The 25,896-nt window shown below is 35.9% G+C and overlaps 1 protein-coding gene across 12 annotated transcripts in view; it reads left to right on the top strand.

The window, feature by feature from the left end:
* The window catches only part of LOC110383871 (low-density lipoprotein receptor), a 175,712-nt gene that overhangs the window by 137,643 nt on the left and 12,173 nt on the right, over positions 1 to 25,896 (top strand). For 5 of the 12 annotated variants that reach the window (XR_007510460.2, XM_049836771.2, XM_021344822.3 and 2 more), the window contains exons 3-10: positions 10,585 to 10,707; positions 14,993 to 15,115; positions 17,273 to 17,499; positions 18,485 to 18,752; positions 18,930 to 19,181; positions 19,630 to 19,930; positions 20,844 to 21,062; positions 25,569 to 25,713. Coding sequence is in view for 11 of the 12 variants with exons in the window: in XM_049836771.2 (XP_049692728.2) it covers positions 10,585 to 10,707; positions 14,993 to 15,115; positions 17,273 to 17,499; positions 18,485 to 18,752; positions 18,930 to 19,181; positions 19,630 to 19,930; positions 20,844 to 21,062; positions 25,569 to 25,713 (1,658 nt within the window). In the remaining variant the exon portion in view is untranslated. Of the gene's footprint in view, positions 1 to 5,614; positions 5,766 to 10,584; positions 10,708 to 14,329; positions 14,450 to 14,992; positions 15,116 to 17,272; positions 17,500 to 18,484; positions 18,753 to 18,929; positions 19,182 to 19,629; positions 19,931 to 20,843; positions 21,063 to 25,568; positions 25,714 to 25,896 lie in introns of all 12 variants that reach the window. The other 7 variants (XM_021344830.3, XM_021344826.3, XM_021344823.3 and 4 more) reach the window with 5 other exon arrangements.

The raw sequence follows: 25,896 nt of genomic DNA, 5'->3' as shown, positions 1-25,896 counted from the left end.
GACACGAAATTCTTATTTTTAATTAAACTTTGTTTAATTGTTCAATGTGTGTTCACGTAAAGGTACCCAATTTAATTGATTTAAAGTGATGACAAGTAGTGAAATATTAGAGAAGCTCGTACTTTATACTGAATCTAACAATGTAAGTTTTTTTTCAAGGTATTATTATATGCTGTGTAATATTAATCCCACCCAAAACAAAAATGTGAAAGACTGCCAAGTTCGATAATATGGGAATGCTTCGCCTATAAAAGAAGTGAGATCTGAATAAGTACCAAGTTCCATACACATACCTCATTTAAAAATAGTTACTTTTAATGATGTTACTTAGGGGTATAAATTTACACCGGGTATAAAACACCTTCATTATTTTGAAACCGACTCACACTTGACCATTTTCAGATTTTTCCCTTTACCTTGACATTAAGATCTACCTCCATGCCAAATTTCAAGTCAATACGACCATTGGAAGTGGTCTAGGTTTTTGATGAGTGAGTCAGTCAGTCAGTGAGTGTATAGTAAAAATAGCGATTTTGTGAAGTCAATATCTCAAGACCTACAATAGGTATATTAATGAAATTTTGTATTTTAGATAAGTGAGGGGGTCTCAACAGATACTAGAAATTTGATATGCGTAAATAAAATAGATTTTGAGTTACAGGGGGGTCGAATTTGGCCCGAAATGGTTCGTGTAATATAACCCACGGCCGGTGTGTCGCTTTTTTTGCTCGAACTTGGCGGACACACTGCCGTGTGTCTAGATAAGTCTATTCGTAACACTTTTTCCAATTTAGAAAACCTACGTTTTTATCACATTAAAACTAATTCTGAACTTACAAAATTACTAAAATTGCTCTCAAAATGAAGATAAAAGCTAAGAAATATTGTGCCATTCGATCACTATTAATTCTCAGGATTTTTCTAGGCATTTTAAGGCGCCTGCAAATGACACTCTGTCCTGTTCTATTCAAATAAGTGAAGGAGGCGTGGTTTAAAAGAGACGAATGGGTGTGAATTTGACAGAGGTTGTTAATTATATGGTCGTCAGTGTCGATCGCGAGCTCCTTGCGGTTTCAAGGAAAATTACGACCCACGTACATGGCTCGTTTAACACGCGCACAGTTTAATGAAGTCGTAAAAAAGGGAAATTCAAAGGTCTGACTAGGAGATTTCTTTCTCTCTGTAGAATTTGTTCTTTTACGCAAATGTATCGTAAACGTGTAACAGGAATGCGTAATTTATGGTTTGAATTTCTAAATCTCATCTAATTGGTAGTTAACAATTGAGTCTTGGAGAATATTTTCTTTTTCATTACTGCCCACATAAAAAGTAGTAGTCAAAGTATTGGCAGTACATCATAGGGATTCCCAATAGTGGTTATTTTAATTACTTTCACTGCCTCTTGTTTACTTTATAACAGAGAAAAGCAAATTAATAAGCTTCTCGAACTCCGACCCAATATTGTGGTTTATTGGGTCTCGAGTTTGTTTAAGTATAACACACACTTTAATATCCTCGTGTACACTAATATAACATACAAAAGAAATAGGAATCAAGGACTTAAACATCTGAACAAAACGTGGCATGTCTAGAAACTTTACACAATTTTTAAACGAAACTTTAAATTAAAAAGTTCTGAAAGCGGTTTGTAGCGTATTTTTTCCTTTTCATTGTACACTTGTACTCGTCAAGTACACGTAATACAATTGCAGTTAATTGTCTGCAAAGTTCGAGTTAATGTGTTTTGTTCCATAACTCATTTTTAAAAAGCTTTTCATGACCTATCCATAAACAACTTTAAACTGAGTTACACAACTTATAAGTACCAAGTTATTACTTCTACAAACGCGTTTTTAGGATTGGACAAATTAAATTGTGGTTTTGTTTTATACGTTTTGATAAGCTGTAAAAATTTAACTTTGCTTAACAGTTAGTCATTATTTGTACAATCAAACTCGTTTAGATCAGGCCGCCCGCAATGTGGGGAGAGTCCGAATAGAATAATGGCGCGGTGTAATTGACGGGTCCCTGAAGTTCGGAGTAATTAATTTTAGACTCGCTCCGATCTATCAGAGTTTACATGGAATTAATAAGGATTTTGGGAGGGCGATAAGCGCGCCTTTTTAAACAGCGGCCACACTTGTGCGCGTAGTTCCGACAGGGCAGACCTCGTTTTCGAAACACGCCTAATTTGCATGCAAAACTTTTCATCAAAGTTATACTTAATCTAAGCCACAATATTGGCAACCGGGAGCGCAAATAACTTCTCAGTGCTACTTAACCCGAGTATAACGTTTCAATAAGCTGTGATTAGGTACGTCAAGGTAAGCGATATACGCTAAATTAATAGCTGTCTTATTCAGAATATAGAATTTGAATAATTATCAAGTTTAAACAACAGTTTTCAAGTTGTGGTTTTGAAATGCTCACAAATGTAATGAACAATTTTAAGCAGTGTTAAGTACAGCCTCGTGCCGAAATGATTGCTCATTTTAACGTACATAGGTACCATTGAAGCATTGAGGACTTTAATTCTTTTCAACATAATGTAGAATATACACCTATTAATATAGTATGTTAGGTACTTATGCATAGCTTAATAAGTATGTAATAGTATATAATAATGCTGTTATTTGTTTTAAGCATGATCAATTTGATATGTACATACAATTTATGATTATCTTTTTTTCCGTATAAATATACAAAAAAAAAACATTTTTTCCTTTGTTAATTTCCAGCAATAACCTCTAGGTTCAGAGAGCGCAATAAATTACTGCGCAACGCTGTATGTCGGAAAAAACCGTCTCAGAGCGATCTCTTATTTCTTTCTAACCGTCTTGTATCTCTGGACGTAGATAAAAATAAACTACATCTTCATAAATTTTCTTTACCTGCCTTGTGTCCAATAACATGTTGTACAAAGCCTTTCGTTTATCTTATTTAATATTTTATTTGATAAATGTAGGTAATGTAGGCGGCTCGGAAACATTCGAGTCGTGTAGTGGGGTCCATATTAGCATTCAACGTGTTTAGTTATTCAAAAGCAAAATTTTGTGGACCGCACATTCTACTGGTATGCGCTAATTTGAGTCACTGTCTACTGATTAAATAAGGCGGGCTTTGGACTAGCCACAGATATCTAGGAGACTGGCATTGCAGCTGTATCGTAGAAATCCTTATCAAAGTTTGATTGCTCAATCAAACAGCGTCGTGTAACCGGCTCTGGAATGCCAGGAATTATTAATGCACTAGTTTGCTTTGCCCGCACACCTTAATTGTAACTGACGGTTGTTGTTTATTCACGTTTCACTTGTCCATTTACGCTATTTCGCTACGGGAAAGTTATTAGAACTACTCATGTTTTTATCTGTCTGTGTTGTAGGCCTAAGTTTTTAAATGGATATGTTTACCGAAGAATTGAGTTTTATTGAAACACTTTTTAAAATAGGTATAATTTTACCCTTCCTAAAGATATTGAATTTACAGTCGTTTTTGGTATCATGTTGCATGGTTATAGTCCAATAATATTAGAGTGCACTCAGACTATTGTACTCAACGGGAGTGGCGATGCGTTTGCCTACTTTAATTTTGTAATAGACACCTTTGTCTGTTCTTTTAGTACTAGCTTGGGTAGAAAAACATAATTGATTACCCAATTCATTGTCAATCAATTCCAGCACGTTTTTATTTGGTGGTAAATTAAAGGCAATATTTACTGCGTTCGAAGAACGTTAGAAGAACTGGAAGCCGACCCCAACATAGTTTGGGAAAAAGGCTCGGAGGATGATGATGATTTACTGCGTTCGAAAAACTAAGCGACGTTTATTAGATTTACGATGTCCTCCGAGAATACTCCACAAGGTAATTACTTATTAGATATTGCGGTAGTATTTTTTATTTACGGATACATTTACGAGGAAACCGCCACCGTATAATTACTTCTTACGATACAATTTATTTCCATAGCTCTTTGATATAATATTAAGCAAAGACGATACGATGGCTAAAATTAGTTCTATACAAATATTGTGTGGACGTTTTCAGTCTTAGAGGTCTGTCTTCAAGGACAAATTTCAATACTCCTACGTAAAAATAATAGTCGTCTTATATAGCTTGTTTATTATTCTACAACTTATCAAAGCAGTAAGTATTACTTTGTGACTATAAAACATACAGTTCAATACATAATCACTGACCCCATTTAGGGGAGCCGCCCCTAAATCGTAAATAACTAGGTATCACGTGGTTCGAAATCACGACGTGAATGAAGAAATTTATTACAGTCGCACAGAAAAATAAGTCCCTGTTTATTGCTAGAGAGGAATACTATTCCACTTATATTATTTGTTAATGAGACCCTTTATGGGCGCTGATAGCAAAGGTTAAGGGTGTTTAATGGTAATAGAAACGTAGAATATAAATGAGCTTTCTAGGAATACTGAGTTAATTATTTTTTGAAGTCAGTCGTATGCATGTAGGTACTGGATGTTTGTTTTGTACTTTACGAGCGGAATTTCCTATTTAAATCATTGCATTTATAAGTGTAACTAATGTAGTGTTAACATACCGTGTACAACTTCGGAAACTTAATTTCTCCGTGTAGGTAAAAAAATTACCATGCTGCATTCGAAAGAAGTCGTATTTGAATAAATCATTCAAAACTATGTCAGGGCCTATACGGGAATGACAGCGTCGATATCGAGTCACACTCAATGGAAAAAATCGAGTGCTCAACCGGTATCATCGCGATGTTTGCCGAGAATATGTGAACGCGTGTGAAAAGGTATCGATTACCACGCCGACAACGTTAATATCGAGTCAGAAAATCATAGAATTTTCGTATTACACCGCACTAATGTGCGGTAAAGGGAAAACGCCAATATTTTACCTTTTTTGTCGGGTTGTTGAGCTCTCGCACTAAAGCCCGTACCTACTTTTTCTAGACTCGAATATTCCTTACCTTTACTTGAACACATTTGTAGAATTTATTTGAATAACCTTAGGTCTTATTTGACTGTTGAAAAATTCCTATAACCTAAAGATTAATCTCACTATCATAATATTTTAAGGTAAACTTTAACAAAATGACCTCCGTGAGACAAAGGGTCGATAGGATTACCCCAACTACCTGAGACAAATTCAGGTATTTCCCAGTAGATTCATAATTTAACGCTAAACTTCAGGCATACGATAGTTTGCACACTATTTGGCTGTCAGATTCGTTAATCTTTATTATCTAATGTTAAATCTGCTCCAACTATTCCGAATATTGAAGATTTATGTAGAGAGATATCTGTGTGACCTATATGAATAAAACATTCAAACGAGTGTTCACTACGTTTTAATTTTATGCGCAAAATTGTACACGATAAGTGCGTAAACAAATTAGGTCTAGTACCGAACATCGAATAAATACCACTACAACACTCCCATGGAAACTAGAAGTCGAGTGGCTCGTTGATTTTTAAACGGGCTGTAAGCTAGTTATCTCTATGCGAGTAGGGCTGGTAACGATATTAAAAAAGGAACCGTGAAAATCACTGAGCTTCGCACATGTGTGCTCGGTTTTATAATCCTGTTTCCCGTCCTTATTTGTTTGTATTTTGTATTTTAGTGTATTGAGTGCGTACAAAGACTTTGAAGTGAAGGAGCGATGGCGTGCTCTTGGATAATTTGTTTGGTAGCGTTAGCGGTGACGGTGGAAGCCACGCTGTATGACGATGATTACGACACATATACAAAGGTGTATGACTACAAAAGTGCAGGTAATTATTATATTTAGTTACTAAGTAAGTACATTTGGTTGGTTTCGTTGGTAAATGCAACTGTTAATACCATATTCAACCATGGTTACTCATTACAACTATATTTTATTATTTTAGCCATAGGTTAGAGTTAGGTACCTACTCAGTTTAACCACATTTATTCACTTGAACCATAGTGACTCAACACAACCACGGTGTTCACTTAAACCATATAAACTTTATTTAACTATAGTTACTCAATTTTATCGTGAGCTCACAACTCTTATGTGGCCAATTTGATTTTCACCGTTATGCCACTCAATCGAACCGAATGGCGTCCTCTCAAATTGAGTTTTGTAACGAAGCCTTGAAGGCAATAGTCGCCGGAGCTTCTAACTAGATTTTCGTTACTGCCTAAAGGGAATAGATTTGAACAATGCTCTGTATTTAGTTTTCACTAGTACCTACTAACATTTAACTTGGCTAAGACAAATATTTTAGGGTGGCTCGAATACAGCAATAAGCAATTTATAGTACCTACTTGTACATGTACAATGTTTTATATTAACAGTTGAGATTTGATAGGTTCTTCATTCACATTAAACATACCCATGTGTGAAAGCGAGCCCTTAATTCAGACAGTGTAACCGTGCCCGAGAAGTCTACTTAGACTAAAACACTAATACATTGTTAAAACGTAGCTCTCGTTGATGGTTTTAATACGATTAAGTACAAACAAGTCTAACTCACAAATTTACATAATGTTACAATAGGTATGTACGTGTAAAATATAATATGGAAAACCAGCCACTTTACACAATTGTTATGCTTACATTGTCCCACATGACACTTTTCTACATGTTGTGTTTTTTTGTAATAAAGTCAATGTTTGCTTTGTATCACATACAATATTATACAGTAAAATATGTCGACAATAAGACAGCACAAAGTATGAAATTCGTAGGCGATCCGCGTCGTAGCAGATGTGACGCTCGCCGCGCTTCCGTAGCTCTAGCGTAGCGCTACGCATGTAGAAAACCAATCTCGAAACTTTTCGTACAACTTGGTTACGCGCACGAACTAAATTTCATTTCCGATGGGTCAACAAGGTGTCATGTCGATCGCTGTTTCGCTTACTTGTCCACCTTAATTCGGACAACATAATAGACACAGCTCGCAATATGCAAGCCGAGAGGCGACTAACATATGCAAGTGCGCTCCAAAGCTCCCAGTTACGTCGGTAACGAATGCACTCATCGCTGTTGGCTGCAAGTAAGGCCCGGTAATACAATTTCCCGCTGCTCTGGCGCTATTGCCATCTTGGGGACAATTTGGTCTAATGCTTGTGCATCCCGAGTTCGCAACGAACATTGTTTAAAATATTTCGCGGAAATGGCCATAGTCGGCGGTGGATTTCAAGGAAATTGAAACTTTAATACACTTTTTAATTCCACTTTCAAGACAATAAAAGTGTGTTCTGAACCGCAACAACATACAAATGAGCTCGTTTGTGATAGTTCGGTAAGAACACACAACACGTACAAGTACATACCTCCCAAGCTCAAAGAAGTTTCACAGAAAAAAATAGGTAGGTCGTACCCACTAGGAACCCGTTTTGAATATACGCGTACATACACACAGTTTGTTACAAAGCTCTTTTGAAACATAAAACCCTTGTTCAGTCACTTTTATTCTTTTGAAGCTTGCTCATAAAACGCTGTGATATTTTAACGAAAGAAACACAAGTTAGAAGTTTTAGGAAGATCAGTAATTTGGCATATCGCGATTAAAGAATTAATTTATTAAATACATTAAAAAGTTTCAAATTATCCAAAAGATTATGATATTCATCTATGGGCAATTTTCCAATTATAATACATATTTTCAGTAGTTCAGTAGCTCTTTTAGATACCAGGAAAGGTATAGGTATAAAATTAAAAGGCAATACGCTGCTAACTCACATCAAGGCCGGCTAATTATAAAATCCAATTTCACAATAATTGGTTAAACTCATCTTTGGAGAAGCCACAGGATAAATATGAAACAGTTAATTGGGCTTGATATCATTATTCAAATTAAACCGCAGCATGGAAGCCGATTATTTTGGGTGTTATTAACAGTTTGAACTAAACCAGGTCAATACCCATCAAAAACCGAAAGCATTATACTCCAAGCCGTCGTTTCATTCTTACTAACCAAATACTTGAAGACAGCTTGACAAGTTCAAAGGAACGAAACTCGAAATCGACTGTGTGCGATTGAATGTGAACACGATATGTCATTACATCAATGAGAATCGTAGATACGAAGGGCTCCAGAGGCAATTTCGCGGACGGCAATTTTTGTCGCCATTTCGCGATAGAGTGATTCCATTCCACGAGAAGACATAGCTGTCGAACTAGCTTATCGGACGGGCGCAGCTCGCCGTATCTTCGATTCACCCACTTGTCTGGCCGCGGCTCAATACCACAGACATTTATAGCCTTTTCTTGCGGACCCGATTAGTGATTCACGTATCTATCGGCCGTATAACAACTGCGTGACTAAATTGCGAGTTCGAGTAATAGGACCGTACTCGACAGATTAATTAACTGTACACTGTTGATTAATATCTTTGTTCCCCACTAACGACTCGTAAGGATACTTGCATATGGGTTAATAAGCCAAATTAACTACGATAATTGCCTATCAAATATTTGATGACACATTCTAGTTTAACATTTCAGGAATGTTTGCCTGTGTAATGAATGAGCTTGCCTATTTAAATTATATGCAATATCCTCCGAGAATCGTGAAAAGAGACAATAATCCTTTGAGCAGTAAAAGATTTTGCTACTAACTGAGCTAAATACTTCTTCAGTAACAACATAGCAGTTGGATATCTCACGTAAAACATTAATGAGAAAGTTGGAGCGATAAGTTTCAAACATGAATTGAAGCAGGACGGCTGAAAGAAGCTCCTATTAACATTCCAGCGTGAAGGGGGCAATAATGTGGGTGTTACACGGTGAACGTTTCACTCGAGCAAATGGCCGTGCTCCGGGGATAAGGGTGTTCTGTTACGAAGCGGTATGCCCAACCGCATCGGTTACTGCTATCGGGGATACTAAAGCTGTACCGATATGCTTTACTAACATAGAGGTACAATCTCCAAAATGACGGAGACAGCAAGATTGAAAATAACGTACCTAATAACCTTATTTTTGGTATGACCTTCGTCGAATCTTGAAAAATAGTCGGTGAAACGATCATTACCGGCGTTGGTAACATGAAATTTCCGAGAAAAAACGTATCATATCTAGCAATTTTGCGCTCTATTTATATAAATGGTATTATATGTATTATCTATAGCTATACTGTTAGATCTTTAGTTCCTTCACAAGATTGTAAATAAAAATATGACTAAGCTGATATTACGTATCTTGATCTTTGAACCAAAAATAGGTAACTTAGATAATATTAAATTCTAAGAGTTTTTAGCAACTCAGGATTTTTCTTTAAGACGTCACAATAATTGTCATGATAACATTCATTTCACGTACATGCTTAGTATATAGCAGAACAAAGATACGCCAAGTTTTATACTTAACGTTAAACGTGAAAAGATTATAAAGACAAGGCATGAATATAAACTGTAACGACGAGACTTAGAATAAGACTACTATAACATGCACATACAAACGTACAAAAGTTATTACCTAATATGACCCCTCTCAACGTTACCCTAAATTCTGGGTAAAATTAGCCAACAGTTTGTAAGTGAAGTGTATACCTATTGTTAGTGAAGTTTTTTACGGCAAGTACGGTGCGAAATACCGTTTCACGTTCCAACAATCTCTGATGGTACACTTGAATTTATCGCACGGGTAACACTGTAAAAGGGCTACGTAGTCGTGGATGCCGGCGAGGCGATATTATTCGGCGGGGGTGCGTTTTGTTTACAAATTGCTTGGCGGCGCGTGCCCGCCCTGCCGCGCCTCGAATCACCTCGAGATAAACCGGCTGCTGCTACCCGCCGATAATTTTCTTAAACCTTGTTTTATACGCACGTTGAACGGTGATTTCAGCCGTAAATGGATTGATCCAGTTTACGGCGCCCCCTGCGAAGGCTGGAGGGAATTAGAGCGATGCCGTAAAATGGATATACTTAATAACGAAATTTTTACAAAAAATAATAAGTCTTTGTCCGATATTTGTCTGGAGGTTTAATTTAAAGGTTTGAAAATTATTATTAATAAAAGTTATACCAACAATATCCATCGTCCAACTCGTTTATCATAAAGTGACTTTGATATAATTTATAGTTGGCTTAGGTATTTGCATAAGAAATTACTCTTAAGGCACATTCTCTTTTGCTAGTTTTAAATGAATGCTATTAAAACAGTCTGTGGTCCCGCTTAAGCAAACGATATAATTTATATGAAATCATTTGTGTTCTTAAAAATAGCATTTTGGTATCTAAGTTACTTGTACCTCTATCTATCTATCTACTTATAAATTCACAATATGCATTTTACATAATATGTAGCTTAGTTCAATATAAACAGACATGAAAGACCCTCGGATGTGTCAACATAGTCCCCGTCACATCTTGCAAATAAATTAAAAAGGACTAAGATCCTTTAGGGTGTCACCTCTCTAAATATTAACATTTACAAATGCATATTTGAGTCATTTTACACTGACGTTTGGAGAAGAAGTAATAAAAAATCGCCCTTCACGGAACTAGTGTAAACCTTTATCGATATTGCTGGATACTTTCGTCTTGTTTACCATTTTATTATTGTCTGCCTTGTGGTGTTTCTACTTATCTAATGAATGTTTTGTTTGTCCATTTCAGAAAGTCGCACGTGCACACAGGCAGAGTTCCGATGCAAGACTGGAAGATGTATTCCGATGTCCTGGCACTGCGACAGTGAGAAAGACTGCCCTGATGGCTCAGACGAAGATCCTAGCACATGCAGTCAGTATCTCACTATAGTATAGCATCGCCATTCTCTATACGAGTAAACTTGCCATAATAACAAGCATTTTTTAAAGAGTTTTACAGAGTGTGAACTCAAGAAATTCTCGCCGAATAATAACCTGGAATTTAATAACAAACTTATTTGCGTCGTACCTACCAAAACATAATTTAATTAAAACATTGTAAGACCGGAAAATGACGATGCAAAGTAGACATGTTTCTAAGTAAATTCTATGAATGTGTATTAAGTTTCTTGATAACGTTGAAAGCAACTTCAAGTTTGCGTGGCCGCCTACTTAGTTTATATTTGTGTGTGGAAAATAAGCGAACACTGTTATTTTGGCAAATTTACTTTAGGGTCGAGTTGGCAGTCACTCGCCTATTGTTTAGACGTAGAACAATGAAAAAACAAGGTCGCAAAATGACAAAGCCAGCGAGGGTATGAAAACTGGACGATCCTGTGATCCCGACCCGAGAGTTATCCCTTGTTATTGAAACCGAAAAACTTTTTACTAACCGCAATTTTGATTTTAACAATCTGCGCTAGAGGGCAATCAAAATTTATCATTCAGACCAATTTACTAGTATAAAAGCATAATGGACCGTTACTCTATGTGAAATGAAAAAGGTTTGATGTAGTAATAGAAAGGTTTTAAAACAAAAATATTTCGTCGGCTTTATGGAATATTCACATTTTAGTTAGCAAATCCGTAAGTGCCTACTATTTCCATTCGATTGGAAATGTTTTTTTATCCCCATTATTTACGTACGTAGTTAGATAATCTGGTGTAGTAGATTTATTTTGCAGCAAAAGGTCAATGTAGTTAATAGCATAACATCAATTCAAGAACTGAAACCGTAAAAAATAATTATCTAACGATTTATGAGGAAACTTTTGAAATACGCGTATTTTGTCCTCAGCGGGACACCCAACGTAGATTAAAATCTTAATTACGACCAACTTTTCAGGATTAAGTTTATAATCTTTGCCCCCACTTACCTGTTTCTACGGAGGATCAAAAATTAGCATCGCGTTTCAATCAAAATGTTTCCAGGACCTATCAAAGCAGTGCTTAATCAAATATTCAAATTTTATTTTAGTCCTAACGAGAAGACTCGTATCCTTTATGGAAAATGTCATTACAGAAATGTAAATATGGTCCTATTATAAGTAAGTCGGTAAACGTAATGTGAAAAATGTGAATATTCACAAAGACGCGAGGGTCCCCAAATGAATTTTTGCCGAGAGCCTGTGGTATTTAAATAAAACACGTAATACGAATTTAAACATTCCATGGGGTGCGTAGAGGATCGTGTTAATTTATTTATGGTTGGCACATGAGATAGCGGACAAGGAAGGGAATGTACGATGAAAATTGTACTTGTTCATCTAGAGCTAAAGTCAAAGTGCCATAACCTCGCGTACTGAGTCGTGTTTCTCTCAATAAGTTAGAAATTTTCTATCGATCCGTGGTTACGTGGCGACCATGGTTCGCCAGCGTCTGACGCACCTAATCTCCCAAACTCTCCACCTTGTCAAAACTTTCAAGGCGCGTAATCCTATTTATGTGAAACGATTGGCTTTGGGTACTTCTTATTTTTAATACAATTTATGAAACAAAATGGTAGTTATAAGAGATATAAATATTTTCTCAGTTGAATTTAGTTTGAAAATATCATTGCAAATTTTATAGTTTGCACAGCAGGGCTATGATGGATCTAGCTGAAAATAATGATGCCTTAGGGATTCGAGTAAGCTCCCAAATATTTGTGCTGATAGGTATTCTACTCACAAATATAGTACCTACTAAACATGAACAAATATATATTTTTACAGCTTCGCATCACGAAAAAGTTTTTATTCATATTTGTTAAATAGCGATCACATAAATGTTTAAACTGGAAAGGCATAAAAAGACAATGTATTAAATAAACGACTGCCCACCCCATTATTCAAATGTGAAACGAGTAGAAAATTACGCGTTGGCTTTTTTCGTTTGTCGATCCATGGGAGGGTCACGCCATAAATTGAGATTTTTATCACCGACACTTTTCAATATAAGTGACCCGTAAAATTAACACGCCTTTTCACAATTTACTTTGCCTAGGTAATAGTCCAGTTATTGTGATAAATCATAAACTTAAACATAATCCATAAAGCTCACCCGAAGTGTAATGGTTTTTCGAAAATGATTTTCTAGAAAAGTAAGTTCAGGTTGTAAACGTAATTCATATACACAACCAAGCACAATTCTTAATTTGTTAATGTAATGCAAGCAAGCATTGTCAACAAAACGAGTTGATCCAGCGTCAAAGGGAGTTTTAATTCCTTGTTTCTCTCAAACTGCAGCGGTGTATAAAAAAGCTTGTGAAACTTTGCGAAGGTTTTATTTCAACGGAGGTGGGGTTATGGCAACCGCGGGCGTAACTTTGTACACTTAGAGCTACTGTAAGTCGTCCCACATAATGGAAAATCCTTTTTTATTTGGCAGGGACACGCAATGTTTTGTAGCCGACAATGTATAAGGTGGTTATATACACCAAGTTTATATAGCTAATCTGGCTTTGTTGTCCTTGTTGACAAATGTATTTATAACCAAGGTTTCAACTTGAACTGTGATGTTATTTCGTGGGATAAGCAAGCTTTATGGTGTCATGTCCTTTGTGAAGCAAGAGCAGTCGTAAGCTCGTGGATTTTATACATCGAGTAATATTGCTTGTCAGCGTATTTACTTTGCACATTATTTACCTGTGCCGTGACAAATGTTATCCAATATAGAATTTACGACATCGATCATGTTCGGAATGTATTACCGTTGGCTATGAAGTCATCTTTCAATGTCTATTGCAGTCTTTATTATGTACCTACTTTTAACATAATATGAATATACAATATGCTGATGCGAGTTTGTGGTATCTATGTAATAAGCTGTAAACACAGTATAGGTAGATTAAATTCTAGCAATTAACAATTGAATGAATTCCCCTTGTCATAACTTAAAAAGCCGTGTTCATTTTCCCTTTATTTAAATATAAACAGCTAAGACTGTAGATAGCTCACAGAATCTTCCTCCTCAACAAAAACTTGTTACATGTTGTCAAGCTTCCTCAATTCGCGTCTCTAGAATTTTGTTAGCCGCGTCGCAAAACAACATTACACTCTAATAAGGGGACTGTTTAGAATCATTAATTACGTTTCAGCCGAGCCCGTGCTTAGCATTACCATTTATTATATTGCTAAAGCACTCGGCTAGCATTTTAAACGTGTTTGCTTAGTCAACTTAAGTTGCTACTGATAGCCCCGTTTCAAGTCATTCAGTTTGTCAAGATTAATTACATCAGTGCGAATTGTTTATACTGGGACCCCTGATTTATTTGTGCCTGATCGCAGATAGTTTTAATGACATTAAATTGTTTGCTCCTCGACTAAAGTCTTGCAAATAGTTTCCAAGTAAAGCGCTCAAAGAGTAACGTTATCAATGCTTAATATTTCGAAGTAACTCCGACGGCTTAGACAGCTAAGAAGATATCATAAAATGTACCCTAATAAAAGAGTAGAGATAAAATGGGGATCAATGTTATGAGAGAAATTCGATATGAATCCAAGTTTCGTACACAGCTACGGAAAGGCGTTGTCCGGAGCACAAATTTGTGTGCACGACAGGCCAGTGCATACCGATCTCGTGGAAATGTGACGATGTGGCCGACTGTGTCGACGGCTCAGACGAACACCAGTGCGGTAAGAGCATGGCTCGCAATGGATCAGAAGCATGATACCAACAACAATTGGCATGTTCCTATACACGGCTCGACATAAATGGTATCTATCGTCTGTGGTATAAACATAAATAAGCATGCGACTATAAAATCACATTTTACGAGACCTATAAAATTCTTCGTTTTTGATTAAATTATAGTAACGGTACGTTTTTCTATGATGCTCACGGTTACTTTATAACTTTAGCATTTTACTACTGAATTTATTACTTTACGAATTGATTACTCGACAGAGATAAAATGTAAAGAAAACAAGCAATTACGGTTTGACTTTAGGGAAAATTAAAGTAAAACAAAATAATTATTTTACAAGGACATCAAAGTAATTGGTGTTCTACTTAGAAAACATCTCGGTAGATATTTCACAGGAAAAAAATCTAAAAGGCTTAAGCGTAAAGTAGGATAAGACCAAAATGGATATCGAATCCCTGAAGGGATTTGTGTAAGTGTATCGTGTCGGTGTATACTCGCATCGTACTTAGCATGTGCATGAATGGGTTGACAGAGGTGAAGTCGTGCGGGCCCGAGGAGTTCACCTGCAGAGGACGAGACGGCGAGTGCGTCCCGCTCACGTGGATGTGCGACGACAACGCCGACTGCTCCGACGGATCTGATGAGAAAGCATGCAGTAAGGGATCTCACTCAAATGCAGGAGTAATTATGTCGAGAACAAAATCTGCACCTAAACTCCAATGTCGTCACTCAATTTAGAGTGCGTTTAAATCTCACGCTATTACTTTCTTTCAAAGTGCTATTAAAGCGAAAGCAAAGAGAATTAAGCACCACTCAACATTGATTAACGTTGCAAAGTTCCGGTATATCACATTTTCTTTCTTTTTCACCGTTACATAAATAAAAGAGATAGCGAGAGACATGAGGGTGCTTATCAGTGGCGCGACTCTTCAAAGTTAATTAAATTATGACGCTCACATAATTACTCCTGAATTGTTTCACATTACACTTGACATTTTATACATGGGTCAGCATTTATGTTATACAAAATTACCATTAAAACATATTCACTGACTGTTGACATTTATGCGATATCAAAATGGTGTAATCGGCTATGAATGTGGAAATTGCATGATGCCGACCTCAATATTTAATTATCTTCCTATTTTAAGTTAAGATAGTGTAGTACAAAGAGCACATCGTAATTTATTACTTGAGTTCTAAGATAACTCTATTGTTCCCTTTACCTACTTACTTCATTGACAATGTTATTGTTTCATTAACAATTTTGTGCCGCAAAAATCATTGTGGGAATTTTATCGCTCATTTAAAAATCCCGAGCATATATTTATACACAACGACCAAACTTAACTTCTCATACATATTGGTCAGAGCAATCTATCATGAATCAATCATAGGATGGTGTCCCACCTAAACTGTGTGTATTCTATGAAGGCTGGGCTCATCCATCTATAAATTCTTATCTACCCACTGGGCGGCCCAGTGTGGCGTGAGCGATAACATTGCGTGCTTACTTCAATACACGTGAAGGTTTTCTTACTCCAAGCCTCATCACGATTATGTCATCGTTTATCTTATTACGTACATCCTACTTATTTCCCCAGGAAACTCTGATACAGTATAAACAAGTCTGTATCGTGCAAAGATGTTAGCCTGCAGCTTACTTTGTTGAATTTGCTCTATCAGGTTACACATTAAACAAATAAAAAGCTTCATCTGAAGCAAAATAAATTGTAGTTCTCAAATGTTTTTGTACAAATACAAGTTAAATATTGTTGCAGAGATTTTTTGTTTTTAGAGAGAACGTCTGGAACATATGTTTGAAATCTAAAAACATAACGAACTACATAGTAGATTTTGTTATTCTATTAAATTATACTAGCCACTTCATTAGATTCATTAAAAATTGTGAACTATCTGAGGAGAATGTTAATTGCGGTGCATTTTATGCGCTATTCGTTTTAAATTAGGTGTGCTCTTAGTACTTATTGTGACTTTATAATTCCACTTTTTATTGTGTTTGTTAGTGTGTAGCAACGAATTGGAAACATTTTGTTTATCGAAATTACTTGGCTTCAATAACATTTTTTGCTTTACTTTTATCAATATACCTTGAGGCTTTATTTATCAATCTACTGTCAGACAATATTTGTTTTAAATTCCATTTATTTCAAAAGAACAAAACGAAATTCGACTTGACCGTGTAAACTTAATTAAAATTTCTTTTTAAATTGTCTTTTTAACGACTGAACTTCTTTTGTAACCAGGTCTTTGATGAATTAAACATTTAGAAATAGTTCTCCCAAGTTGATAATTGTTGAATTTGACACCTATTAAGTTATTAATGCCTTTGGCCTTAGAACCTTGGCTTAAAAGGTTATTAGAGAATCCATTGACGCGATTAAGTTACTGAACTATTTAATGAATGTTGTTTAATGAGAACAGAATGTTTCCAATACAGATCTTACAGCGGATTTAGTGTCCCTTTACTTCAACTTAAACGTGATACGACTGAACCTACAAAATTTTCATCAAAATTTTAACTATGTCATGTCGGCGTGCGCCAATGTTCGATGTCATTTGGAGGATTCCAATTATGGCTGCATGAAATTCCACAATCGAATCGTCAAGAAAGGACATACCTAGCTAAAGTTTTCTTGAAATCTTCGAGTCGTATAAAATTTATAGAGGTTTCGAAACAAAATAGATGTCTTTTTATACCATTCAACCTACTTACAGTTTTTTTTTTCTGTAACAGCCTTTATATATGCTTATAATATTCTTAAGACTAAACATTCACCTGGTACATCAGATGAGACCTGTCGTTCGGACGAGTTCACATGTGGCAACGGCAAGTGCATCCAGCTCCGATGGGTGTGCGACGGTGATGACGACTGCGGGGATGACAGCGACGAAGTCAAGTGCCCTCCCCCGACCTGCCAGCCTCAGACACACTTCTCCTGCGGGAACGGTCACTGCGTGTCAGCGTGGTGGCGCTGTGACGGCACTGAGGACTGCCCTGATGGAAGCGATGAAGTTGTAAGTATTTGAAACCATACCTATTATATCAAGAGTAATATTACCTAACTGATTACTGCGTTAAATAGTAGCTGGCGAAATTAAATTATGAAGATAAAGATTATTTCAGACAAAGCTATCGTTGGAATGAAATAGTATACCTAATTGAAATAGTGCTATTTTTACATAAAATAGAAACATTTTTAGTGTTGATAATGTTCTAAATGGCTTAATGAATAAATAATAACTTAACCTATTGAATTAATCGCACACTTACATGTTAGCATGTTAGAAGTGGAGACCACCCGGCTGCTACTTTAGTGACACTCGTGAACCGCTTATCTGAAAACTAAGCGGCATAATTACATTATAATAGGATTAATCTAATCAGATTAAAGTCATAAAACATAAATGACTCAATCACAGCTGAATGCAAATTAACTGTTAGATTATCACCCATGAAGTAGGAATCCGAATAAATTAAAGTTTTATGACGACCAGCAATTGATGAAAATGCTGCTTAAGCTTAAAGCTCCTATTACGAAGTTCGAGATACCTAATATCGGGTGTGTCGTTCACAATCACATTAAATCATATCGCATATACTTTATGATATTCTATGGCGAATTGTAAAAAAAATAACCTAATCCATTCAGTGGTTTAACCACAGGAGTCATTTTTCGTTTTTATAATTTACAACATCATGTGTAAAGCAGAGATAAAGTTAGGAGTATCGTATGTTTTGATCAGTTGACAGCTGTCAGTTTTCAAGGGAGAATTTCAGTTGTTTGTAATGACTGACTTTTATATGGTGTTCTAATTTTTGCACATTTTTATTCCATTTACTTTGTTTGAAAAAAACATTTTTTTTATTTTTACGTATTTTTATTTTATCTTTTATATTAACGCATTTCATTTAATGTGATTATGAACGACACACCCGATATAATAAATCATGCATAAATAGTTTTTTGCAAATTCTTAACGCTTCAATAAAATTTTCCAGGGCTGCACAGCGACACCAAAAGTTCGATCACCCTGCATATCATCGGAATTCGAATGCAAGGACCGCATGACCTGTGTCCACAAGGCGTGGGTGTGTGATGGAGACCGAGACTGTCCGGACGGTGGTGATGAAGACCCTCAGCAGTGCCGGAGAAACATCACCTGCAGGCTTGACCAGTACCAGTGCAATGATCACAGCTGTATCCCTGGAGCGCTGTACTGCAACGGAGATAAAGACTGTCCCGATGGAAGTGACGAGCGTAATTGCAGTGAGTATCAAAAAAAACTTATACAAATTACAAAAGAAGGTATAAACTTTTTCACTATGAAGAGATTTTTGCATAGGTTTCCCCGCCTTTTATAACTTAAGCCAAAGAGGGTAGATACAGATATATGTTTAATAGTTATAGCAACGAAACTAATACCTAACTCCATTTCTATTTCAGCACAACCAAAACCAGTGTGCGACAAGAAAACAGAATTCGACTGCGGCGCTGGAATGTGCATTCCTCTCTCAAAGGTGTGTGACAAGCATCCAGACTGCCCGAACTTTGAAGACGAGCCTCGAGACAGATGTGGGGAGAACGAATGCGAGAAGAACAACGGAGGATGTACACAGCGCTGTGTTGACACTCCTGTTGGATACTACTGCGACTGTGAAAAGGGATACAAGCTTGTTGATAACAGGACTTGTGAAGGTGTGTAACAATAATAATTTCATGTAAAACTTTCTTGCAGTTTCTTGGCAATAATTGAACTATTCGATGCATAAGTCAAAATGCAGAAAAATAAGTCAAAATAGCCTTTCCTCTGGTTTGCTAATATTTCTGATCCTCAAGATTTTGCATGTAGCGGCATTACAAAATTACAAGTGCTGAGTCAAAAGGAAATGCCAGTGGATAGAAATCAATTAGCAGACATAACATAACAAGTGTCATTAATAAGTATCAGATTAGGTAACCTTATCTTATACTTATTTTAAGCAATAATAGATTCAAATGCGAGATTATTAGATAAAAAAGCAATCACATTTTTTGCGCAGCCTTAATTGTTTTGATAACTTACAGCTGCGAAAAATGACTAATGACAATACAACTATTCAAAACGGTAAAATGAAAGCCTATTTACAATAACTTTTTTTTTCAGACGTCGACGAGTGTTCAGACCCTGGCGCATGCTCACAAATGTGCATCAATGAGAAAGGCACCTTCAAATGCGAATGCCACGTCGGTTATGCCCGAGACCCTCGAGATAGGACCAGGTGTAAGGCTACTGAAGGCCATCCTTCACTCCTGTTTGCCAGACGGTTCGACATCCGCAAGATCAGCTTAGATCACCACGAAATGGTTGCTATAGTGAATGACACGAAGTCTGCGACTGCTTTAGATTATGTCTTCAGGACAGGAATGATCTTCTGGAGTGATGTTACTGATGAGAAGATTTACAAGTAAGTTGAGAATGCTCGCTGAATTAGAACCACTTATTGCTTTATGATATTTGTGACCCATTCCTTAACTTTCGATTGAGTTAGCATTTTGCATGCCTGAGAATCAGGTAAAGATTATACATTATTAAAATATACAGCAATAGCTGTAGATGGACGTACTACATGTTACTGGTAAAGTAATAAATATAATTATGGGCCCATCCTTATAGACTTACGTCGAAAACGATCTACCCGTATAACTGATGTAGTCGTAAAGTCCTCTGTAGATTACTACATTTAATTATGAGCACGTGTCACAATTGACATAAAGAGTAATGTAAGTGAATGATTCACAAAGCCGGTCAAAAGTATTTTTATCCTATCGCACAATAAGAATGAGTCAACTAATTGCTTTTACGAAATTTATAAACAAAGATTAAAACAATGTAAACATCTTTTGGTTACCTATACCTACCGAAAAACGTCATCACTGTATCGACTATTAAGTAAATTAAGTAAGTCATTTTCAACAACGTACATATGTATGTAGGTACAAGTTTACGGGCTACCATTAAACGTATAAATCATGTAAAGTATGTAGGTACACATGCTTTATTTATCAAGCTTCTTTTGAAACGTGTAAGCGTGTCTAGTACCTACCATAGAGAGTCAAGATATGTTCTATATCGGGCGATATAGAACATATCGCCCTTGGGCGATATAGAACATATCTCTATAGAACAAAAAATGCATCTTAACACTAGGCAATTAGAATTTAACGTGACCTCTTTAATCAAAACTAAGACCACACGCAGCAATGTGAAAGTGTTTGATCGAGAAATGTCATTGGGATTCTTCATGTACTCGTAGAACCAATTTCTAGGTTCGCTTTCTACATGAACTGTTATGTAATTTCGCTATTATTTTATCACAGAGCGCCAATCGACGAAGGCACACAAAGAACAGTCGTGATCGGAGACCAGCTCATCACATCCGACGGCTTGGCAGTCGACTGGATATACAACCACTTGTACTGGACGGATACTGGGAAGAACCACATCGAGTTATCAGACCTGCAAGGGAACATGAGGAAGATCCTCATCAGGGATCAACTTGAGGAACCTAGAGCTATTGCCCTTAATCCTCTAGATGGGTAAGTGTATAAGGAAAAAGCTTTTTTAATACTGTATAGCCAGCATATTCACAATGGCCAACTTAACCATGAACGGGGTTTCTTTGGCAATCTTTAGAGCAATATCGGAACAGCTAGTGATATGATTAATTAGTGCGCAACACTTACGGTAAAAAAAACAAACAAAGAAACCACATTAAGATATTTTAATTAGGTCTCTTACGACCAAATAAATTTCCAGTCAATAAAATGCTTCTTCAAGACTATGGAGCTTAGAAACCTTATAACAACAAGGCCTAAGCTACCTAGCTAACCAAGCGAGTTGGTGACCTAAACAATAAAACGTTTTTATAGGTTACCTATCTATAAAAAACCTACGTCAGTACCTACTAAGACTTACGTACGAATAAGGCGTTGAAAAGCAATAAGGCTTCATTACATTGTGTTTTCACGTGCGTCTGTGTAACATATTAAGTAAGTTTGAGTGGTGTTTACATAATAAAAATACACACCACGGTAATCGTCTTAAATTCTGACGTCATCATTTTAATACTAGCTAAATTGAATAATACTTCAGAAGTATTGGAATTGCCCTGTCTATAACGTTTTGACAAAAAAAAATAACACTTACCTGGTTGTTTAGCAAGGCTGATCAAATAATATCTATGAAAGCATTTCTTACCGGTCTGACTAACACACCTAATACACGGACATGGTAACATGGCGATCAAAACAAACAACATTGCTAAAATCTAATTAGTAAGTATATTAAATTGATAAACACCTGACTTTCTGACCACTAAGTAGGCATAGAGATAAGACACTTCTCGTTAGGTAAATCACGTGGGTAACCACGTATTGAAAATTTTAATCTGTTTCCTATCGTACCCATTTGTTTGGAAAACCGGATTACACCGTTATAATCTGGTTTTCCAGATTATGATAAAAATTGATGAGTTTCATTCTTTTATTATTGCAATTTAGATACAGCTAATGGAGACATGTGCAATGTGCATTCTTACTTAGCAAATTCTTAGATAAGTGCACCATAAGGAACCATCATTTAAGCTATTGAAAAATAAACTAAAACGATTTTTTTCCTTTTGTTGTTTTTTCCTTAGTGGAAGGTGTAGGTGATTAGATCGTCGTGGAATGTTTTAAAATTGCCAATTTTGTTAGGCTATATAACAACATTTGAATATAAATTGGATGTAAATAACAAACTTCTACGATACAGTCTATACTATACTGCTGATACAATAAAGAAGAAACATTTTTTTTTGTTTGCTTTTACCCTAAAGCCGCCGAGGCCACTGAACCGATTTGAAAAATTATTTCACTTTCTGAAAATTACATTATTCCCGAGTAACATACGAGTACCTAGGCTAAATTTGAATCAGATAAGTTTCCCAGGAAGCGGGTGAAACCGCGATAAAACAGCTAGTAAGTAGTATACACGTTTTATCAATTCTATTAAATCTTATTGACTGAAGCATATTTGGTCAATTGATAAAAGAATGCAGAGTTATTTCGGGTCGTCGTTTATGAATTGCAATAGCACTTATTATTCATTGACGCAATTGAAATAAGTGGAGTTATTGATTTTATTGTTGACCTCACAAAATAAAACGTGGAAAATCACAGTAAATATCTTGTGATTTGCAATCGTAATTAGACCCTTCTAGATTATAAAGTGATTTTCCATTGTTTTTTTATGAATTAGCATACTCACTACAGAATAGGGTATTTTAGTCTAGATGAGAAAAAAATTAAAAGTGAATTACAATGATTGTTTAGAGGAAAAGCAATCGGGAAATGTTAGTTTCACTTCGTAAGGTACATAAATATATTTTTTATTGCAGTTTAAAGTTTTTAGGTTTTTTTATCTGTCTTTGAACACTACGAAATGTCGCCGCCATGCTAATGACGTCATTACGGTAGTGTCAGTTAAAATTTTCAATACATAGGGTCATTTCGCCTGTTCGCGTCCATAGCCCAGTTCGCGTCCATTTTGCCGATCTCCTTTTAAAAATCCTCGAAAACAAGTCAATTAACACACTAATCAAACGAAAAGTCATTACCGCTAATACGTTAATGTATAAGAGGCACGCACAGATAGACAAACGTTCTGTGCGTCCAACCAATCCTTTTAGAAATAATAATTAGTCTAGGCTCTTCAACAAGAAAGCGAAAACACGCAGAATTTTAGATAAAAATTAGTGTGCAGCGGCGTGTTTGATGGTAAGTTTTATATTGTTTTATGTGAATTTTAGGATAGATAGCTATTTCTTCAGTTTAATGATGAATAAAAGTATAATGTTTATTATGAATTTGGTAATGTTTTTTTTTTTATATTTAACGAGTAAAATAAGGTGGACGCGAATTACTACATCGAATTTTACGAAACTTCCACTTTGCATCCACAATGGACGCGAACTAAAACTATCCTCTATAATAATAAACCAAATTGCATCCACTGTTTTCGTTTAATACTTGCTTATAAAAAATAATTAAAACATACTGTTTAATATTAATATATTAAACAGTACATTTTTTTATTAAGATATATACGTGGTTATAATTAAATTATCAACTGATATAAGTAATTTCATTTAAGATAAGTTCTTCCGATACAGGAAAAAAGAAGGAAAAGACAACATACACAGAAGAAGATTTAAATAAAGCGTTAAATGTTATTCGAGAGAAGAATAAATCGATAAAAAATATGCAAAGAATATGCTACCTTGTCTGATAATTTATTGACTCAACAATTCTTTTAGTTGTATGTTTACACAAAATTATTAAATTGTTTTGTTAATTTAATATGAAAGGAAATCGATCTACGGATCGAAAACGCCTGGAAGAGCTACTGGTCCATGAAGGGAGAACTCCCTTTATGTCTGAAGCGGAAACTAGTCGACATGTGTATTCTGCCCATCCTAACCTACGGCGCTCAGACTTGGTCTTTGACCGAATCTCAAAAGTCCAGGCTAAAAGTATGCCAAAGGAGCATGGAGCGTAGCCTGCTCAGCATACGGCTTAGTGACCGGATACCTACGCAACACCATTATCCGGTCCAAGATCCGGGCATAGTAGATGTGGGCAATAAGTCTGCAAAGTTGAAGTCGAATGCACCCGGACAAGTGGGCCAACATCACCACACACTGGATCCCTGAGGATGGAAGGTGACCGAGAGGGAGACTAAGAAAACGCTGGAGAGAAGACTTGGACAGCTTCCTCTCGGACTGGCCACAAATAGCGATGGACAGAGAAAAATGGAAGGCTATGGGGGAGGCCTTTGCCCAGCAGTGGGACAGCATAGGCTAATAAAAAAAATAATATGGCCAAAAACTTAGTATAATCAAGGCGGATCTTAAGCATTCCCTGTGATTTAGAGTAAAATTAACAGAATTGATTACTGTTTATTCTTCAAGTTTCAAAATTAATTGCCTAATTTTAAGTTACTTAAACCAATGTTGAGAAGAATTATTTTTATTTTGTAAAGTGAATTTTAAATGATGATAATGTTGATTTTAATAATTAAGTGTATTGTTAAATAAAGAAATTGTTCAAATACAATCTTTCTTTATTAATTCTTAACAATTTCACCCCTATATTCCTTTTCAAAGCCGCTGGACGCGAACTGGACCATGGGTGGACCCGAATTGGATTTTGTGGACGCAAACTGGGTAAAACGCCTAATTCTGAGGTTTATCGATTTAAATAGAAAACGTAAGATATTTCTTATACAACTGAAAGTTAATCTTAAAATAGAGTATATAAGGAATACATTACACAAATTTGACATGGAAATGAGTGCTGGAGCATTTTTATTATCGCCGTCAAACTTGCCAACTGCACTAAATGGTCGCCAACAGGCGAAATGACCCTATCAAAATATGTATTACTGACAGCTGTAGTAGCGTAATGACGTCATGACCAAAAAACAATCATGGCGTCCGTTGTGTGCCGCGTTTTCGCGAAATACGCGCGAAATTTGAAATTATGATAAAACAATTAATTTATATTCGTACATAACGTGAGAAAAAAAAATATTTTTAATTTTTTAGAGATATATCAAGACTAAAGAATTTATTTAAGATATATTTCAAAAATGCATGTAATACCCTATTGATACCAATGGTAAATTACTGAACTGAATCGTAATTTCGCACAATTCTGTTAATTGTAACCAAATATGTGGTTTTTGAACGGAATCGGTTGTCTGAACTTACCAAAGTTATTTGGTGAATTTTTTAATTTATGTACATGCATATTGTTTATAAATATGTAAATAGATTTAAATTCGCCATTTGACATATTTACAAAGAAAAGTAAATTATACAAAAAATAAATTATTATCAAGTACAATACTTGACAATAATTTATTTTCCGATCAGTGTTCGCAATTGAAGCTTCGCAGAATCGCTGCTAAAAGGGTTTAAATATGTAGGTCAGGCAAATTAATTGTTGTTACGGGTTCATATTTACTAGGCAGTCATTAAACGTAAATATTTTTGTATTTAGATGGATGTACTGGACCGATTGGGGCCAGGTGCCGAAGATCGAGCGAGCTGGCATGGACGGCTCTCACAGACAGACCATCGTGTCTTATGACGTCAAATGGCCCAATGGCCTGACACTGGACCTCGTCCGCAAACGAGTTTATTGGGTGAGTGGAATATTATTCCAAAAAAGTCGAAAAAGGGTCTTGTACCTGGGTTTTTCCATATTTTGTTACTTAGGTATATAGGTTCTGGAATTTTCCTAAAAGTAGGTACTTGATGGACGGAGTAAGATTCTGTTTACGGTTTACTTTAGGTAATTCGGCTTTGGTGATGATTGAAGATTGAAA

The sequence above is a fragment of the Helicoverpa armigera genome, chromosome 3 (assembly GCF_030705265.1).
Source record: "Helicoverpa armigera isolate CAAS_96S chromosome 3, ASM3070526v1, whole genome shotgun sequence".
NCBI lineage: Eukaryota > Metazoa > Arthropoda > Insecta > Lepidoptera > Noctuidae > Helicoverpa > Helicoverpa armigera.
Note: the sequence above shows the minus strand (reverse complement) of the source record. Positions and strands in the feature narration are given on the sequence as shown.